Source organism: Oncorhynchus clarkii, chromosome 26, assembly GCF_045791955.1.
Source record: "Oncorhynchus clarkii lewisi isolate Uvic-CL-2024 chromosome 26, UVic_Ocla_1.0, whole genome shotgun sequence".
Classification (NCBI taxonomy): Eukaryota; Metazoa; Chordata; class Actinopteri; order Salmoniformes; family Salmonidae; genus Oncorhynchus; species Oncorhynchus clarkii.
The window spans coordinates 30247383-30264551 of NC_092172.1; the positions used below are offsets into that span (position 1 = coordinate 30247383).

The 17169-nt window shown below is 46.1% G+C and overlaps 1 protein-coding gene across 2 annotated transcripts in view; it reads left to right on the top strand.

Moving 5' to 3' along the window:
• LOC139385090 (protein unc-13 homolog C-like) overlaps positions 1-17169 on the top strand; it is a 235673-nt gene that overhangs the window by 107565 nt on the left and 110939 nt on the right. For both annotated transcript variants that reach the window (XM_071130138.1, XM_071130139.1), the window contains exon 17: positions 3038-3123. In XM_071130138.1, the coding sequence (XP_070986239.1) occupies positions 3038-3123 (86 nt within the window). The remainder of the gene's footprint in view (positions 1-3037; positions 3124-17169) is intronic.

Sequence of the window (17169 nt, forward strand, 5' to 3'; positions counted from 1 at the left end):
GGGTGTGGATGTGTCTGGGGGTGCTGTGGTCTGGATGTAATTCCTCTTGGCGTGGGTCCTCTATGTGTAGGTCCAGGGGAGGGTCCTGCAGGTCTGGGAGGGTGTCTCGCTGGTCTGGGTGGGGTGTCTATTGATCTGTTGCTCCTGTGTGAAGTGTTGGGGATACGTTTGAGAGCGATGTCCTTTAGGGTTCGGGCAAAGGTGGGCCCTGCTGCCTTGTAGAGGTAGACCTGGTCATAGAGGCTGTTCAAGTCCAGGGTGGAGTGGTGGGCCAGGAAAACATTTGGTTTTGAGGCACAGTCACAGGAAATACTTGCGTTTACCCGCTGTATTGTGGCAGGGTGGAAGTCTTTTCGTGGTAGCAGGGTGGAGATAACCACTTGTGCGTTGGGGAAAGTAGAAGAAGCCTTTTCAATCACTCCCTTCAGTGCTGTGGCCACCCTTTCCTGCTGTGCTCTCAGGTCGTTTGTGCCTGTGTGTATTATTATGTGGCTAGGTGAGCCTAGTTGGTCCTCAGACAGAAGGTCGAGGGCGTGCTGGGTGTTTGGACACCAGAGTTTAGACACACTGTGTTTGGGAAAAAGTTTTTTTTCTTCTATATATTTCCCATTTGAGTCCATAAGTAGTACAATCTGTGTCTTGTGTTTGTCCTCAGTGGGTGTCGGGGGGGTTGTCAGAAGGGCTATCAGGGTGGCTGACAGGGGGGGTGCTCAGAGGGGGTGAGAGCCGCTGGGCTTGGGGTTCTTCATTTGTCTGTTCTGCTGTGATGTCGACTCTATGGTCAGGGTCTGGTGTGGACTGTTCTGCTGTGGTGTCGAGACTTTTGTCGGGTGCTGAGGTGGGCTGTTCTGCTGACTTCTCTGTGGGGGTGGCCACCTCTCTAGTGGGTTGTTCTCTGTCACACGCCGTCCCCCTCAACCTCTCCTCCGTCTCCCTCACCCTCTCCTCCATCCCCCTCCACCTCTCCTCCACCAGCAGTCTGATCCTCTCCTCTAGTGCTCTGTTCTTCTCCTGATCCTGCTCTTTCTCCTGTTGAAGTTGTCTCACCACTGTCCAGAGTGCAGATATGTCTCTCTCCACCTCCAGCATTCTGGGTCTGGTTAAGGGGATGTTGTTGTGCTGGACTGTTGTCTGGGTCTGTGCTGACTGAAGTGTAATCACCTGCTGTTCCATTTCCACCTACCTTACCTCCAGCTGGGTGAATTTGTCCTTAACTTCAATGAGGGAGTGGTAATCTGTGCTGGGAGGTTGACTCTCCGCTGGGGGTTGCTCGTCGGTGGGGTTACATACTGAAGAGGTCTGGTCTGACCCGCTTGGGGTGGGGGTATCTTTATCAAGGGAGAGCTTCTCCTGCTGGGCTAATTCTTTAATTTGGTGAAAGTCCAGCTGAAACTGTTTGGGGTTACCCTGTACAAGTACTGTTCCGGATTAATAGAGGTTTATATTAGCTGACTCAGAGTCCTCGTTGTCAAGTATTCTGAGTTTCCACCCCTCGTTAACCCCCCCCTCTCTTAACAAAGGGTAGTGTGCTAATATAGCACTGTGCCATGCCAGGGGATGGTTTGTGTGGAAGATACGTTTGCTGATGTTCCCATTTTTGTAATAGTCAGCAAAAAGTGTCTCTTGATTTTCCCAAAGGAGCTTCATTTTGTAATATTTTCTTGCTTTATCATTCTTTACATGCACAGGGTACTGTATTTGAATTACCTCTGAACAGCGGGAGGGAGCTTCTAAGGCCTCTCCATTTTGGTTGGGGTAGGCTGTGTGACTCTCCTGCCATTGTTGGGCTAATAGCTTTGACACCTCTCACTTGACACGTCAGTGAATGTTGAAGCTGTATCAAGCTTGGCAGAATTATGTTAGAATTCAGTCCTTATAAAGTAATGTTGTGTATTTTTCTTCTTGGCTTTTGGAAATAAAATATAGTTTCAGACTAAACATTACTCACTCAGTTCCAGGTTGGATGGTGTTTTCAGGTTTCTGTTGTTTTCCAGAGAATTTGCTGTATCGAGTAATAATCCTTGGTTGTTGTGAACCTTCCAGGTGATTCCGTAATTCCGTCCAAAATCAGGTTGTAGGTTTTAAGTTTTGATTTGAAGTGGGGGTTATGTTGTAGAGGGTAGAATCCAGTATGTGTTCCTGACAAAAAATCCAACTCCTAATCTAACTCCTAATCTATCTTTTTTAAAGAAAATCCTGAAAAATGCAGGAGCTCATCTGATCGTGACTTCTGCTCTGCTCGCTCTCTCTTATCTCTCTCTTTATCTATCTAGCTACCTTTATCTATCTCTCTTTATCTATCGTTCTTTATCTATCTACCTTTATCTGTCTCTCTCTATCTATCTACCTTTATCTATCTCTCTTCATCTATCTCTCTATCTACCTAAATACCTTTATCTATCTCTCTCTCCAGCTATCTCTCTTTATCTATCTCTCTAGCTACCTTTATCTATCTCTCTTTATCTATCTCTCTTTATCTATCTACCTTTATCTGTCTCTCTCTATCTATCTACCTTTATCTATCTCTCTTTATCTATCTCTCTATCTATCTACCTAAATACATTTATCTATTTCTCTCTCCAGCTATCTCTCTTTGTCTATCTCTCTTTATCTATCTCTCTTTCTATCTAACTTTATCTATCTCTCTATATATCTAACTTTATCGCTCTCTCTATCTATCTACCTTTATAAATATCTCTCTTTATCTATCTCTCTTTATCTCTCTACCTTTATCTATCTCTGTCTCCCTTTCTCCACCTCTCACATATAACACCCTCCCTCTCTCTTGGTTTCTCTCTCTCTCTCTCTCTCGGGGTTATTAGATCTTCAGTTGAATTCTTCCTCTGAGATTCAACCAATTTATCCCAAATCTCCAGTGACACCCTATTTTCTGTCCAACCCACTTCCACACTCCTTCTGACCAGAGCTAGGGATTGGGGTGCTATTCGAGACAGAAACAGGCAGTCTGAGTGTCCAGTCAAGCTTGTGATTATGAGGAAATGAGTGTGATGTGGATCCATTGTAATTCCTCCCACAGATTTCCCCAAGAACTGAATATGGGGAAGGTCAGCGCTGAGTTCATATGGAACCTGTTTGCCCTGGATATGAAATACGCCATGGAAGGTTAGTAGGAAATGCTATTGATCTGTCAAAACCCTGTGTGTCACTTCTCTCTGCTCTCTCTCTCTCTCTCTCTCTCTCTACTCCTCTCTCTCTCTACCCCCCCCCCCTCTCTCTCTCAATCTTTCTTTCTCTCTCTGCCTCTCTCTGCCTCTATCTCTACTCGCTCCCTCTTCTCTCTGCTCTCCCTACCTCTCTCTCTGCTTTCTTCCCCAGAGCTAAAGTAGGGCTTTCCTTCAGAGGACACACTATACTTATTTTACTATCTAAATCAGAGTCATGGTGGCAGGCTTGTGTGACATGTGTGTGTCTGTGTGTATGTGTGTGTGTGCACAGGCTTTGTGACGTGTGTGCAGAGTTTTGGGTGTGTCGTGGGGGTGTGTTGCTCCAGGGAGTGTGTTTCCGTGTTGCAGGGAGGACCCACATATCTCCTCTTACCTCGCCCTCCTCCTCCCTCCTCTTACATAAAATCTGCGAAAACAGATGACCAGTTTAACCATAGCACAAAGTTGTTATCTCATTATAATGGGACCTGCTTGCATCATTATGCGATATTAAGGTTTTGCATGTAGGCATTCTATTTCCAGAGGTTTAAGATATTAGATTAGGGCATTCTTTCCCATACATCATAATTGCTATTTGTTTTACCACAATTCTTCAGTGGTTTTATATTAGCTATGTATTTTAATGGAGAACATAAATCTACATAAATCTCAACTAAACCTGACTGTTATGGGGCTGTGCATCTGGCGGTGTGCGTCGGACTGCAAGCTTGCCTGCCTGCCTTCATGTGTGAGTGCGTGTGTGTGTGAGTGCGCGTGTGTGTGTGAATGTCCCCAGTCAGTGCTATTAAGAAAGCAGGTCATTGTGTGTTAGTTCCATCTGTTTGGAGGAGAAAGGAAAGCAGTGACCTCACCAGTGGCCAGTCTTTTTTATGCGCGTGGTGTCACAATGCACTTACTTTTCCAAAATGTGATTGTTACACAACAGAACAATTCACCCACACTGCCCTCAGACCAAGGTACGCTGCCTGCTAATGATCTATTGGCTATAGAGCAGCTTGTCAATTTCAAATTATTTTGTTGTTAAGTTGTTTTTATTTTCTAACATCTGTTTGAATTGAGGTGTGTTCTGCCCATTTCACTGTTGCGGATCGTTTCTGTTTGAGACATTACTGAGCCAGACAAATGTCTCTCTTCGGCGAGAGCCCAAGCACAAACGTTTTCCTCCCTGGCACATTTTCCGGCTGGCGGCCACATTGCCTTCACTATTAATAATAACTTTGGACATGTGTGCGTTCCTATCAAAGTAAGTGTCATGTCCTGACCATAGAGAGCCTTCATTTCTATGGTACAGTAGGTCAGGGCATGACTGGGGGTTAGTCTAGTTTTTTGTTTCCAAGTGGGGTTCTAGTTTTGTTTTTCTATGTTGGTGATTTTGTATGAATCCCAATTAGAGGCAGCTGGTAATCGTTGTCTCTAATTGGGGATCATATTTAGGTAGCCTTTTTTTCCACCTGTGTTTGTGGGTTATTGTTTATGTGTAGTTGCATGTTAGCACTCCATTGTCGTCACGTTTCGTTTATTTCTTTATTGTTTTGTTGTGTGGTTCACTTACTTTAAATAACAGATGTGGAACCCAGATCACGCTGCACGTTGGTCCGAGTATGATTCCAACGATCGTGACAGAATATCCCACCAGTCAAGGACCAAGCAGCGGGCAACGATGGGGAAAATAAGTTGGACCTGGGAGGAAATAATGGAAGGACAGGGGATACTTCCTTGGCAGGAGTCACAGAGGACGCAAGGAGAGAAGGGAGAACAGCGACGACGCAGGGTTCGCGGCCACAAGGAAAGCCCAAAAGACAACCAGAAAAGCATTTTTGGGAGGGGGCACACGGGGTGGTCGGCAGAGCCGAGGTGTGAACCAGTGACAACATGGGAGGAGGTAGAGAGGTGGTCGGTCGACCCAGGGAGAGTGCCACAGCCCGCCTGGGATTCAATAGAACAGTGCGAGGAGGGATACCGGAGAATGGAGTTGGCGAGGAGTATGCGGAAACGCAGGCATTTGGAGGAGCGCCTCCCCAGTCCGGTACGTCCTGTGCCTGCTCCTCGTGCTCACTCTGAGGTGCGTGTCACCACTCTGGTACCACCAGTGTCGGCCCCACGCACCAGGTTTCCTGCGACGTTCCCCAGTCCAGAGCTTCCGGCGACAGTTCCCAGTCCAGATCTTCCGGTGACGGTTCCCAGTCCAGAGCTTCTGGCGACGGTTCCCAGTCCAGAGCTTCCGGCGACGGTTCCCAGTCCAGAGCTTCCGGCGACGGTTCCCAGTCCAGAGCTTCCGGCGACAGTCCACAGTCCGAAACCTCCAACGACGGTCCACAGCCCGGAACCTCCAGAAACGGTCCACGTTCCGGAACCTCCAGAGACGGTCCACGGTCCGGAACCTCCAGAGACGGTCCACGGTCCGCAACCTCCTGAGGCAGTCCACGGCCCAGAACCTCCTGAGACGGTCCACGACCCGGAACCTCCTGAGACAGTCCATGGCCCGGAACCTCCTGAGACGGTCCACGGCCCGGAACCTCCTGAGACGGTCCACGGCCCGGAATCACCTGAGACGGTCAATGGTCCGGAACCTTCGGCGAGGGTCCGGAGCTTCCAAACACGGCGTCCAGTCCAGCTCCATGGCAGGAGCTCTACTCTGCGCCGATGCCCAGTCCAGACACGGCGTCCAGTCCCGCTCCATGGCAGGAGCCTTCCTCTGCGCCGGTGTCGTCCAGACATGGCGTCCAGTCCAGCTCCATGGCAGGAGCCTTCCTTGACACTGAGGTCCAGTCCAGGCACAGTGTTCAGCGTGGCGCCATGTTTGTTGACATCATAAAATGCATTCCGGTTGTCACGTAAATGTCTGCCAGACCAAAGATGCTAGAACAAAATGAAGTGAAGGGATGGTTCAATCGTCTTTTGACGACACACCCCATTCAACATGCATACTGCAAACAGACCCAACTCATCTTGCAACATCTTATCTTTGGTTGACATGAAAAAACAAATATGGCGGCTCGCACAAAATACCCATCACGTTTTATTCAATTATTTATATCACTGGTGAGGTCATCCGTGATGTGATTAATTGTAAATAGTAATTTCTATTAGCTAATTACGGTTTCTGTCAGCCGAGAGTTAGCTAAATATGACCGCTTGTGTTAGGTCACTCTTTCCTCAGTTAGCGCTACAACTAATGTAGCTGACATCTTCCGGTTTGGATGAGAATTGTGTTAGCCTTTCACATGGACGACATAACGTTGTGAAGACTGTGTTTCTGTGAAAAAAAACAATGTGGCCAGCTCAAACGCTAACTGTTGTGTCAATCCTAACTGGACGTTCTAACTAAGTGTTCTAATCACAGCGGATTGAGCGTACAATGCAGGGACCACTTTAGAATGATCACACCCGTGTGCTCGTACATGTCAAAGGGTTAAACACTATCCCACTGCATTATCCTCATTCACTTATATACAATAACTTCATGCACGCACTCACGCAAACACACACACACACACCCTAGCATGCACATAACCAGAACGTCCCAAGTCAGTTTGTGTGTGTGAGAGAGAGAGAGAGAGAGAGAGAGAGAGAGAGAGAGAGAGAGAGAGAGAGAGAGAGAGAGAGAGAGAGAGAGAGAGAGAGAGAGAGAGAGAGAGAGAGAGAGAGAGAGAGAGAGAGAGAGAGAGATGCAGAGAGATGGAGAGAGAGATGCAGAGAGATGCAGAGAGATGGAGAGAGATGGAGAGATATGGAGAGAGATGGAGGGAGAGATGGAGAGAGATGCAGAGAGATGGAGAGAGATGGAGAGAGATGGAGAGAGATGGAGAGAGATGGAGGGAGAGATGGAGAGAGATGGAGAGAGATGGAGAGATGGAGGGAGAGATGCAGAGAGATGGAGAGAGATGGAGGGAGAGATGGAGAGAGATGCAGAGAGATGGAGAGAGATGCAGAGAGATGGAGAGAGAGAGATGCAGAGAGATGCAGAGAGATGCAGAGAGATGGAGGGAGAGCGATGGAAAGAGACTAAGTGAGAACAGCCTGGCCATAGAAACCGGCCGTCACAGACAAATCTGGCTACCCAGAGAGGACAGGTTGTGCTCACTCTGCCCTCAGAGAGGTCGAGACAGAGCTGCATTTTCTCCTACACTATGGGAACTATACTATTTTCTTTCCCAAAACTGAAAAACAATGCACACATTTTGAAACCAAGAAAATTCAGTATGTATCAGGAGAAAACCCCTTTGTGCCATATTAGCTGCAAAATACACTACATAACCAAAAGTATGTGGACACCTGCTCATCGAACATCTCATTCCAACAGTATGTGGACACCTGCTCATCGAACATCTCATTCCAACAGTATGTGGACACCTGCTCATCGAACATCTCATTCCAAAATCATGGCCATTAATATGGAGTTGGTCCCCCCTTTGCTACTATAACAGCCTCCACTCTTCTGGGAAGGCTTTCCACTAGATGTTAGAACATTCAGCCACAAGAGCATTAGTGAGGTCAAGCACAGATGTTTGGTGATTAGGCCTGGCTCGCAGTCGGAGTTCCAATTCATCCCACAGGTGTTCGATGGGGTTGAGGTCAGGGCTCTGTGCAGGCCAGTCAAGTTCTTCCACACCAATCTCAACAAACCATGTCTGTATGGGCCTCGCTTTGTGCACGGGGGGCATTGTCATGCTGAAACAGGAAAGGGCTTTCCACAAACTGTTACCACGAAGTTGGAAGCACAGAATTGTCTAGAATGTCTAGAATTGTATGCTGTAGCGTTAAGATTTCCCTGAACCATGAAAAACAGCCCCAGGACATTATTCCTCCTCCATCAAACTTTACAGTTGGCACTTTGCATTGGGCCAGGTAGCGTTCGCCGCCAAACCCAGGTTCATCCATCACTGCCAGACGGTGAAGTGTGATTCATCACTCCAAAGAACATATTTCCAGCTTTACACCACTCCAGACGATGTTTGGCATAGCTCATGGTGATCTTTGGCTTGTGTGCGGCTGCTAGGCCTTGGAAACCCATTTCATGAAGCTCTGACGAACAGTTCTTGTGCTGACGTTGCAATTTGGAACTCGGTAGTGAATATTGCAACCGAGGACAGACGATTTTCAGCACTCGGCGGTCCCGTTCTGTGTGCTTGTGTGGCCTATAACTTTGCGGTCCTAGACATTTCCACTTCATAATAACAGCACTTACATTTGACCAGGGCAGGTCTAGCAGGGCAGAAATTTGACCAACTGACTTTTTGAAAAGGTGACGTCCTATGACAGTGCCATGTTGAAAGTCACTGAGCTTTTCAGCAAGGCCATTCTACTGCCAATGTTTCCATATAAAGATTGCGTGGCTGTGTGCTCGATTTTATAGACCTGTCAGCAACGGTTGTGGCTGAAATAGCCGAATCCACTAATTTTAAGTTGTGTCCACATACTTTTGTATATATAGTGTATGTAGCTTCTCGCCACACTTGCAGGGATGGCCACAGACAACTTTGCTACATATGTCTTTCTCACTATTTATTTATTGTCCTCATTAATTTCTTACTTCTTACTTCTTGTCATGTTAATTGTTACTACTCATTGAGTATTATTATTTGTATTATTATCATCAACAGTGTGCGGCATCATTGATATGTTGTATCTTAATGTTATCTTTTGCAATGTATGTGGTAACACGTTTCATGCCTTTTAAAGCCATTTGAATTTGGGAGAGAGAGAAACAGAGAGAATATTGGAGAATGAGAGAAAGAAACAGAGAGAGACATTGAGAGACTGGGACAGAGAGAGACAGAGAGACATTGAGAGACTGAGACTGAGAGAGAGAGAGACAGAGAGAGACATTGAGAGACTGAGACTGAGAGAGAGAGAGAGAGAGAGATTGAGAGAGAGACATTGAGAGACTGAGGCTGAGAGAGAGAGAGAGAGCGAGAGACATTGAGAGACTGAGGCAAAGAGAGAGAGACAGAGAGACAGAGAGTCATTGAGAGACTGAGACTGAGACTGAGAGAGAGAGAGAGAGAGAGAGAGAGACATTGAGAGACTGAGACTGAGAGTGAGAGAGACAGAGAGAGACATTGAGAGACTGAGGCAGAGAGAGAGAGACAGAGAGACATTGAGAGACTGAGACTGAGAGAGTTTGAGTTTTAAATCATCTTTATTGGGTCTGGGGGCCCACCACACAATAAATACTCATACAAAACCACATGTTACACATCAATTAAAAACACAACTCCAATTCCTCCTCCACAGTAACTAAACACAACAGCCTCTGAATACCCCATATACTCAAAAACAGATCAATATTGTTGACAAGTTTATAATAGGCAAACTCAACCCTTAGTCTCGATGCCAACATTCCCTCCAGCATTCCCACCACATCCACAGACCCCTGTCCCCGAATACTGTTCTTTCGGGTCTTAGATATCGCAAATTTTGCTGCCCCTAACACAAAGTGAAGCAACACAACTACACCCTTTTGACTGAACCTGTACTTTGGTCCAAATATATACAGTTTGGAAGAGAAAACCTCTCCCAACGTTGAGAACCAATTAGTGATCAGGTCAATCATCCTGACCAACCTGGGACACAGTAAAAACAGATGTGCCAGAGTTTCAGACTGGACAGAATGGACACCCCTCCCCAACAGCAGGGTCCAGGTGTACCAGATGCATGTTGGTGGCTATAGCTCCATGTATTATCCTCCATTGGAGGTCAGCTGTCCTCTTATCAATAGGCAGTTTGTAGAGGAGAGGCACCTGGACCAAGCACACCCGCCCACCTCGTCGATTTTAGCCCTTCCAGGGAAGAGGCATGGGACTTTACAGATATTCTGTACATGGCCTTCTTTCCCACCTCCTTGAACTCCCCCAGCTCCGTGGTATCGAAGGAAAGCAGCATCCCGACGTCCTCCTCGAATGCCTCCATCGCAGCACTAACAATCAGTACAGGGAACACATAATCCAGACCCTCCTTCCACCGATCAGAATTGGAAGTGTCAGTCACATACTGTAGATGAAGCACTGGCAAGGAGTCGCAGAACTCAGCAACGACCTTCCTCAGTAGGCGAGATGATCGGATCCCCGCTCTTTCTCCCAGTTCCTCCAATGATCTGCTCCTGCTCCGCATCAGATGACCCAGCTTGGTACACCCCACGCCTAACAGGCATGAACATAGGCTAGCTGAACCCAGAATGGCAGTGTTGTGAAAAAGAGGCTCTTCAAAAAGCCACATCCCTGGTGGCGTGCAGGCCTTACGGGACTTGACAAGGACTCTCCAAGCCTGCATAACAGACTCATAACATGGAGTCAGGCCAGGCAAATCACCCCCTTCCAGCTTTAAGAGGGGCTTGTCTAAGCCCAAACAGCCTGCTCTCCTCATCAATGTGTAGGCTGTTTCGACCCAGCTAGAACCGCCTCTGTACAACAATCTCTGGGCTGCTTGAAGCCGGAAAGCCATGATTCTAGAGGAAATGTCCACCAGGCCTTGCCCACCTTCGTGCAGTGGCAGGTACAGGGCTGCAGCTTTAATCCAGTGTTGTCCAGACCAGAAGAAATTGACAAGGGTCCTCTGAAGTTCTTGTATCTGACACTTTGGTGGCTGCAAAATCATTAGTCTGTGCCACAGGGTAGAGGCAGCAAGATTATTAGCTACCAGGACCCTTCCCCTATAAGACAGCTGGGGCAGCACCCATTTCCATCTTGACAGTCTGGCAGTTCTTTTTCTGAAAGACATCGGAGCCTAGAAAAACCCCCAAAGTCTTCATCCCATCTCTGCCCCACTGAAGCCTCCCTGGTAACCATGGAGCGGACCCCATCTGAAGCTGACCTGCCCACAGCGCTTCACTCTTTCCCCAATTGACTCTAGCTGAGGAGGCTTCCTCATACACCTTTAAAGAGTTTGAGAGAACCTTAACATCCTCACCCCCTGCAATAAAAACTATCACGTCATTGCATACGCAGACAGTGCTATCGTGGGACCCTTCATTACACCCAGCACAGAGAAACCAGTAAGTTTCGCTCTTAAAAAACAAAGCATTGGTTAAATCGCCAGACTATATAACTGCCCTGAAATTGGGCTTCCCTGCCTGATGCCCCTTTGGACAGGGATGTGGCAACTCAAACCACCACCAACCTTCACCATACACGAGGCCCCAGCATGCAGTAAATTCATCCAAGACAAAAAAACATCCCCAAACCCAAAGGCTTTCATCGTTTTAAACAAGCACTGGTGGTCCACATGATCAAAAGCCTTCTCCTGATCCAACGAAAGTAAACCCACATTTACATCAGACAGTTTACAAATGTCTAAAACATCTCTTATCAGAAACAAGTTGTTAACAATAGAGCGACCAGGTACACAGTAAGACTGGTCCTTGTGGATCAACAATCCCAGATACTCTTTCAACCTGTATAAGAGACATTTAGAAACAATTTTGTATTCAGCGCACAGCAAAGCAAAGCAACAGGTCTCCAATTTTTTATGAGAGCCAAATCCCCCTTTTTTGGCAACAGTGAAAGCACCGCACGTTGACAGGATACAGGAAGAGAACCCTCATGAAAAGATTCACACAGCACTTCATAAAAATCCTCCCCAATAGACCTCCAAAAGTGCTTATAAAACTCAGATGGTAAACCATCGATGCCAGGGGCTCGGCCTGTTGAGAGCTGCATAACTGCTGTAGACAGCTCTTGCAGTGTAATGTCAGAGTCCAATGCGACTCTCTGCTCAGGTCCCGATTGAGGAAGACCGTGTAACAACTGTGCAGTACACAGAGAGTCACAATCCTCCGCCTTATAGAGGGCCGAGTAGAAATTCACTGCATGTTGATGCATTTCACTGTCATCCGTGGTCACCTTCCCATCATGGAGATGAAGGCAGACCATCTGTTTACATTGCAATGTCGACTGTCCTAGTTTTTTTTTATAAATGCTAGGAGCATCCATATCCTTGAGGGAAGCGAAACGAGACCTAATCAAGGCACCCTTCACTCTTTAATGCAGAAACGGCCACAGTTCATGTCTCTTGTCCTGTAAGTTCATGACTAGTCCAGGGTCGTTCTGAGTGAGCAACTTCAATTCAATAGACTTGGTGTCCTGTTCAAGGGCCTTGATAGTCTCTTTAACTTCAATTTGAGACAGAGCCGTATACTGTTGACAAAATAATCGTATTTGGGCCTTCCCAACCTCCCACCATTGTCTCAAGGACTCAAAATTCCCTTTTGTAACCCTCCATTCTTCTCAAAACAACAAAAACCTTTCACAAAACAGAGAGAGAGAGAGAGAGAGAGAGACTGAGAGAGAGAGAGAGAGAGAGACTGAGAGAGACAGAGAGATACATTGAGACTGAGAGAGAGAGAGAGAGAGAGAGAGAGAGAGAGAGCGACAGAGAGAGAGAGAGAGAGAGAGAGAGACAGAGAGAGAGAGACAGAGAGAGATTGAGACTGAGAGAGACAGAGAGAGCGAAAGAATGAGAGTGTTCTGCTCTAATTAAGTCTTTGATGTATACCCTGCTTCCCGCTCAGGGCCCTACAGTGCTAGGGTAAAAGCAGAAAGGGATGCAGCTAATTTTAGAGAGCTGTGTGTGTGTGTGAGAATTTGTGTATGTTTGCTTGTGTGTTTGTGAGAGTGTGCGTGCACCTGTTTGCAACAAGACGTGATGGTTTGACACGGTTTGACTTCAGCATTCGACATTTGTCCAGAGGGGTATACTGCAATGCAAGCTATATCTACTCAGGGTTTGCTAGCTTCAGTTAACTTCCCAGTCCAGCTCAGGTTTCATCCATATTACGATGGTGGATATTGCTTGTCCACCTGACGCTAACTCTAGCAGGTTTGTAACTGCGTGTGCATGTTGCACATGGCTAGTTGAACGCCAAACTCTTCATTGAGACAATGCTGAAACATCAATCCATGGGAGAGTCAGTGCCACATTTTCATTTTTGCCAAAATGAAAGAAAAGTTATCTTGCAAATTCAGCTGGCTAAGGTGTGAAATAGGCTTTTAGAAGTGCCATCTGTATTTTATTACTTGTTATTGTTAATGCCATCTTTGGTGTGCTTTGGTGTACTTATCAATGCATGAGAACCTTTTTTCCCACTAAAATAATGTTTATTAAGTCATGCACAAGTTTTACTGTGTGTGAAGTTTCAAATGCATTATGTCATTAGCCTAAATGTGTAATGTGACAGGTATTCTGGCTTCACAATTTTTTAACACACAATAAAAAACATTTCAATGGAATAAAATATTGAATCAGTCGTCTTCCTCAAATGAAGGGGATGATTATGAAATATTTGCAAGAGGGAGGGAATCTGATTTCATTGGTCCAGACACTTCATTTGAGATTAATGGAGTTAGCCCTGAGTTAGCCTGCCCGGTTGCAGGTTAGTTCTGAAGGATTCGTTGCCATATAAATTTACCTGGCTAAGAGGTGAGACACTTTCATGGTACAGGTTATTCCGAGTTGAACTCAGAGTTGACCGAAGTTACTAGGCCTTTAAACCAAATGTTGCAATTGCGATTAGATCATAAAACTGGGAAAATAATGATTATTCTAATTCCATAGTTAGAAGATAATAATGGGCGCTTTGTATACAGTCTTGTTTGACATGGCAACTAATTAAAATGCCAGGGAGAAGTTATTGTGATTGGGTAGGAACCAAAGTTTTGGTCAGTGTTTCCTAGGGGACCCTATAATCTTTGGCTACATTAAATGTTTTCTGTTAGCTACTTCATGTAGCTAACATATTCATGCTTCGGCTATTCCTCTTTGTTTTAGAAGATACTGTTGCACAAACTTCACTGGTATCAGGATCTATAGCTTGCTACTTTAGACAGCTAACTAGTGATTAGCATTAGCGGCTAGCAAGACTTAGCCACAACTTGTTAAGAAAAGAAAACCTAGCTGTTTGCAGATGTAAGAAACACTAATAGTGTAATTATAGAACTCTTGTAGATTTATATTAACAAGCAGAGTGGAAGCACCATCGTGGTCATTGTTGCATGTGCTGCATTGAACATGGAGACTAATTGCAAGTGTCTGGTGGCCGAGCAAAAACAAATGCGCTCCTTGAGTGACAGGTGGCGGGGCTAGGTCTGTGTGGAAAACAGAATGGAGAGAGAGGGGAGAGAGACGACTCAAGTAGAGGAGTAAACTGTAGAAAAGGATGTCACGCACGGCGTATCACATTTAACAAACTAAACATTTAAATACAGTTATAGAAGGTAAAGTAAAAACTCAAACCGGTCCGTGCATCATACCGGTATATAGTAAAATACGGTATAACACCCAGCCCTAGATTGAATGCGCGACCCTCGGAGCTGGGGCTCGCTGCTTATGCCCATCCTCCATCCTCATCCACAAAGCCACAATTCTACTTGATGGTAATAGTGCTACCCGTTGCCCCTAGTGGCCGGTTTTGAAGGCATCCCCTGACGTCCTGGGAACCTGGATGAACGTTGAATATCGCCTTGGATCTGGAGTGACCTGGCTGATTAGAGGAGTATTATACATTCATTTGTGGTTGCCCCGGGAAGTCGACACAGGTCAACCCCTACAGCCCTCTCGCTCATCCTTCCCCCTCCCTCCCTCCTCCCCCTTTGCAGTGTGTTGGTAGGCCCAGGGAGAACCCATCAACCCTGCTGACACAGAAGAGGAGACTGGTGTATTTATCCTGACCTGTTTGGTTCATTTAGGTGGGATTGGGGAAGGATGGGGGAGAGGGCTGTAGGGGTTGTAGGGTAACCAGGGATGAAAAGGCTTGGAGGAAAGGCAGGGTAGGGCAGGCAGACACACACACACACACTAACACAGGGATGATTGCTATCATCCAGAAGGTGAGGTCAGTACAGGTGCATCAAAGCTGGGACCAAGAGACTGAAAAACAGCTATCTCAAGGCCACCAGACTGTTAAACAGCCATCACTAACACAGAGTGGCTGCTGCCAACATACAGACTCAAATCTCTAGCCACTTTCATAATTAATAATTGGATGTAATAAATGTATCACTAGTCACTTTAAACAATGCCACTTTATATAATGTTTACATACCCTACATTACTCATCTCATATGTATATACTGTACCCTATACCATCTACTGCATCTTGCCTATGCAGTTCGGCCATCGCGCATCCATATATTTATATGTACATATTCTTATTACGTTCCTTTACATTTGTGTGTATAAGGTAGTTGTTGTGACTTTGTTAGATTACTTGTTAGATATTACTGCATGGTCGGAACTAGAAACACAAGCATTTCGCTACACTCGCATTAACATCTGCTACCCATGTGTATGTGACCAATAAAATCTGATTTGCTTTGTTACTCACTCTGGTTACTCTCTCCAGAGGGCAGCTCACTGAGTGCACCCATAGCACATTCCCTCTTCTCCTCTCCCCTTCTCTCCCTCTCTTTCCCTCTCTCTTTCATTCTCTCCCTCTCTCTCCCTCTCCCCCTCTCTCTCCCCCTCTCTCTCCCCCTCTCTCTCTCTCCCTCTCTCTCTCCCTCTCCACCTCTCTCTCCCTCTCCACCTCTCTCTCCCTCTTCACCTCTCTCTCTCTCTCCCTCTCTCTCTCCCCCTCTCTCTCCCCCCTCTCTCTCTCCCTCTCTCTCTCTCTCTCTCTCTCTCTCCCTCTCCCTCTCTCCCTCTCTCTCTCTCTCTCCCTCTCCCTCTCCCTCTCCCTCTCTCTCTAGTAGGTCTGATGCTGTGGTTTTCTAGGGAGAAGATAAAAAGTGACACTCGTCTTCCCTGGAAATCAAATCAGGAAGGGTGCGAGGTCAGGGGTTAGAGCTCTAGGGTCAGGGTTTAACGGTTAGTGATTTATTATTCATTATTAATGTGAACTTTACTTTAAGGGTGAAGCCTTCAGTACAGCTAGCTTAAATTGTCCCTGCCTGCCTGCTGAAGATGTCAGTAGTGTGTGGGTGGGAACGTTCCCACCACAAAACAAATTCTGACAGCAAGGACATCACGAGGGAGGGAGGGAGGGAGGGAGGGAGGGAGGGAGGGAGGGGAGGGAGGGAGGGAGGGAGGGAGGGAGGGAGGGAGGGAGGGATGAGCCTGTCTGTCCCAGTAGGCTGATGGTCTAACATGAAGACATCCTCATTAGGGAATCAGGGACTCAGTCTGTTTTTCCCTCTAGACCCCAGCTTACACTTTCTACCATCTGCAGGGAACACACACACATGAACACACACATACACACACGTACGCATACACACACATTGCGCACACACACACATAGACACATACATAGGCACACACTCAGTCACATACATACACACAAACAGGCACACACAAAGTATACACTGATGTCACTTGTTAAAACCTCTTAAGCCTACCCCCTCCTTTTTCGAACATTCTGTTAAAAATCGCGCAACTTTTCAGCGTCCTGCTACTCATGCCAGGAATATAGTATATGCATATGATTAGTATGTGTGGATAGAAAACACTCTGAAGTTTCTAAAACTGGTTAAATCACGGCTGTGACTATAACAGATTGTGTGTTTCATCGAAAAGCACAAGAAAAACTGCTCACTGAAAGCTAAAAATAATATCCATGCGTCACTTTCATGGATTGTTAAAAGGGCACAAAATTAATTATGGACCTGCATGCAATTCCTACAGATTCCACACGATGTCGCCATTGTCGTCATTATCCGGGGAGTTTTTTGTTGGTAAATCCAACTACCTGGATTCCATTTCTTCCGGTCTCCGCCAGGATGTTTTGAAGTGCACATTTTCGGCCATTGATTTGAAGACGAGGAGCTATTGAATACACATCGCCCCGTGATCATTTTGATAGATTATAAACGTTTACTAATACTTAAAGTTGGATTACAAAAGTATTTCGAAGTGTTTTGTGAAAGTTTATCGTCTACTTTTTTAATTTTAAAAAATGACGCTGCGTTTTAAAACAATGTTTTTTTCTGAATTACACAGCTTCCATAGATGGCTATTTTGGGTATATATGGACCGATTTAATCGAAAAAAA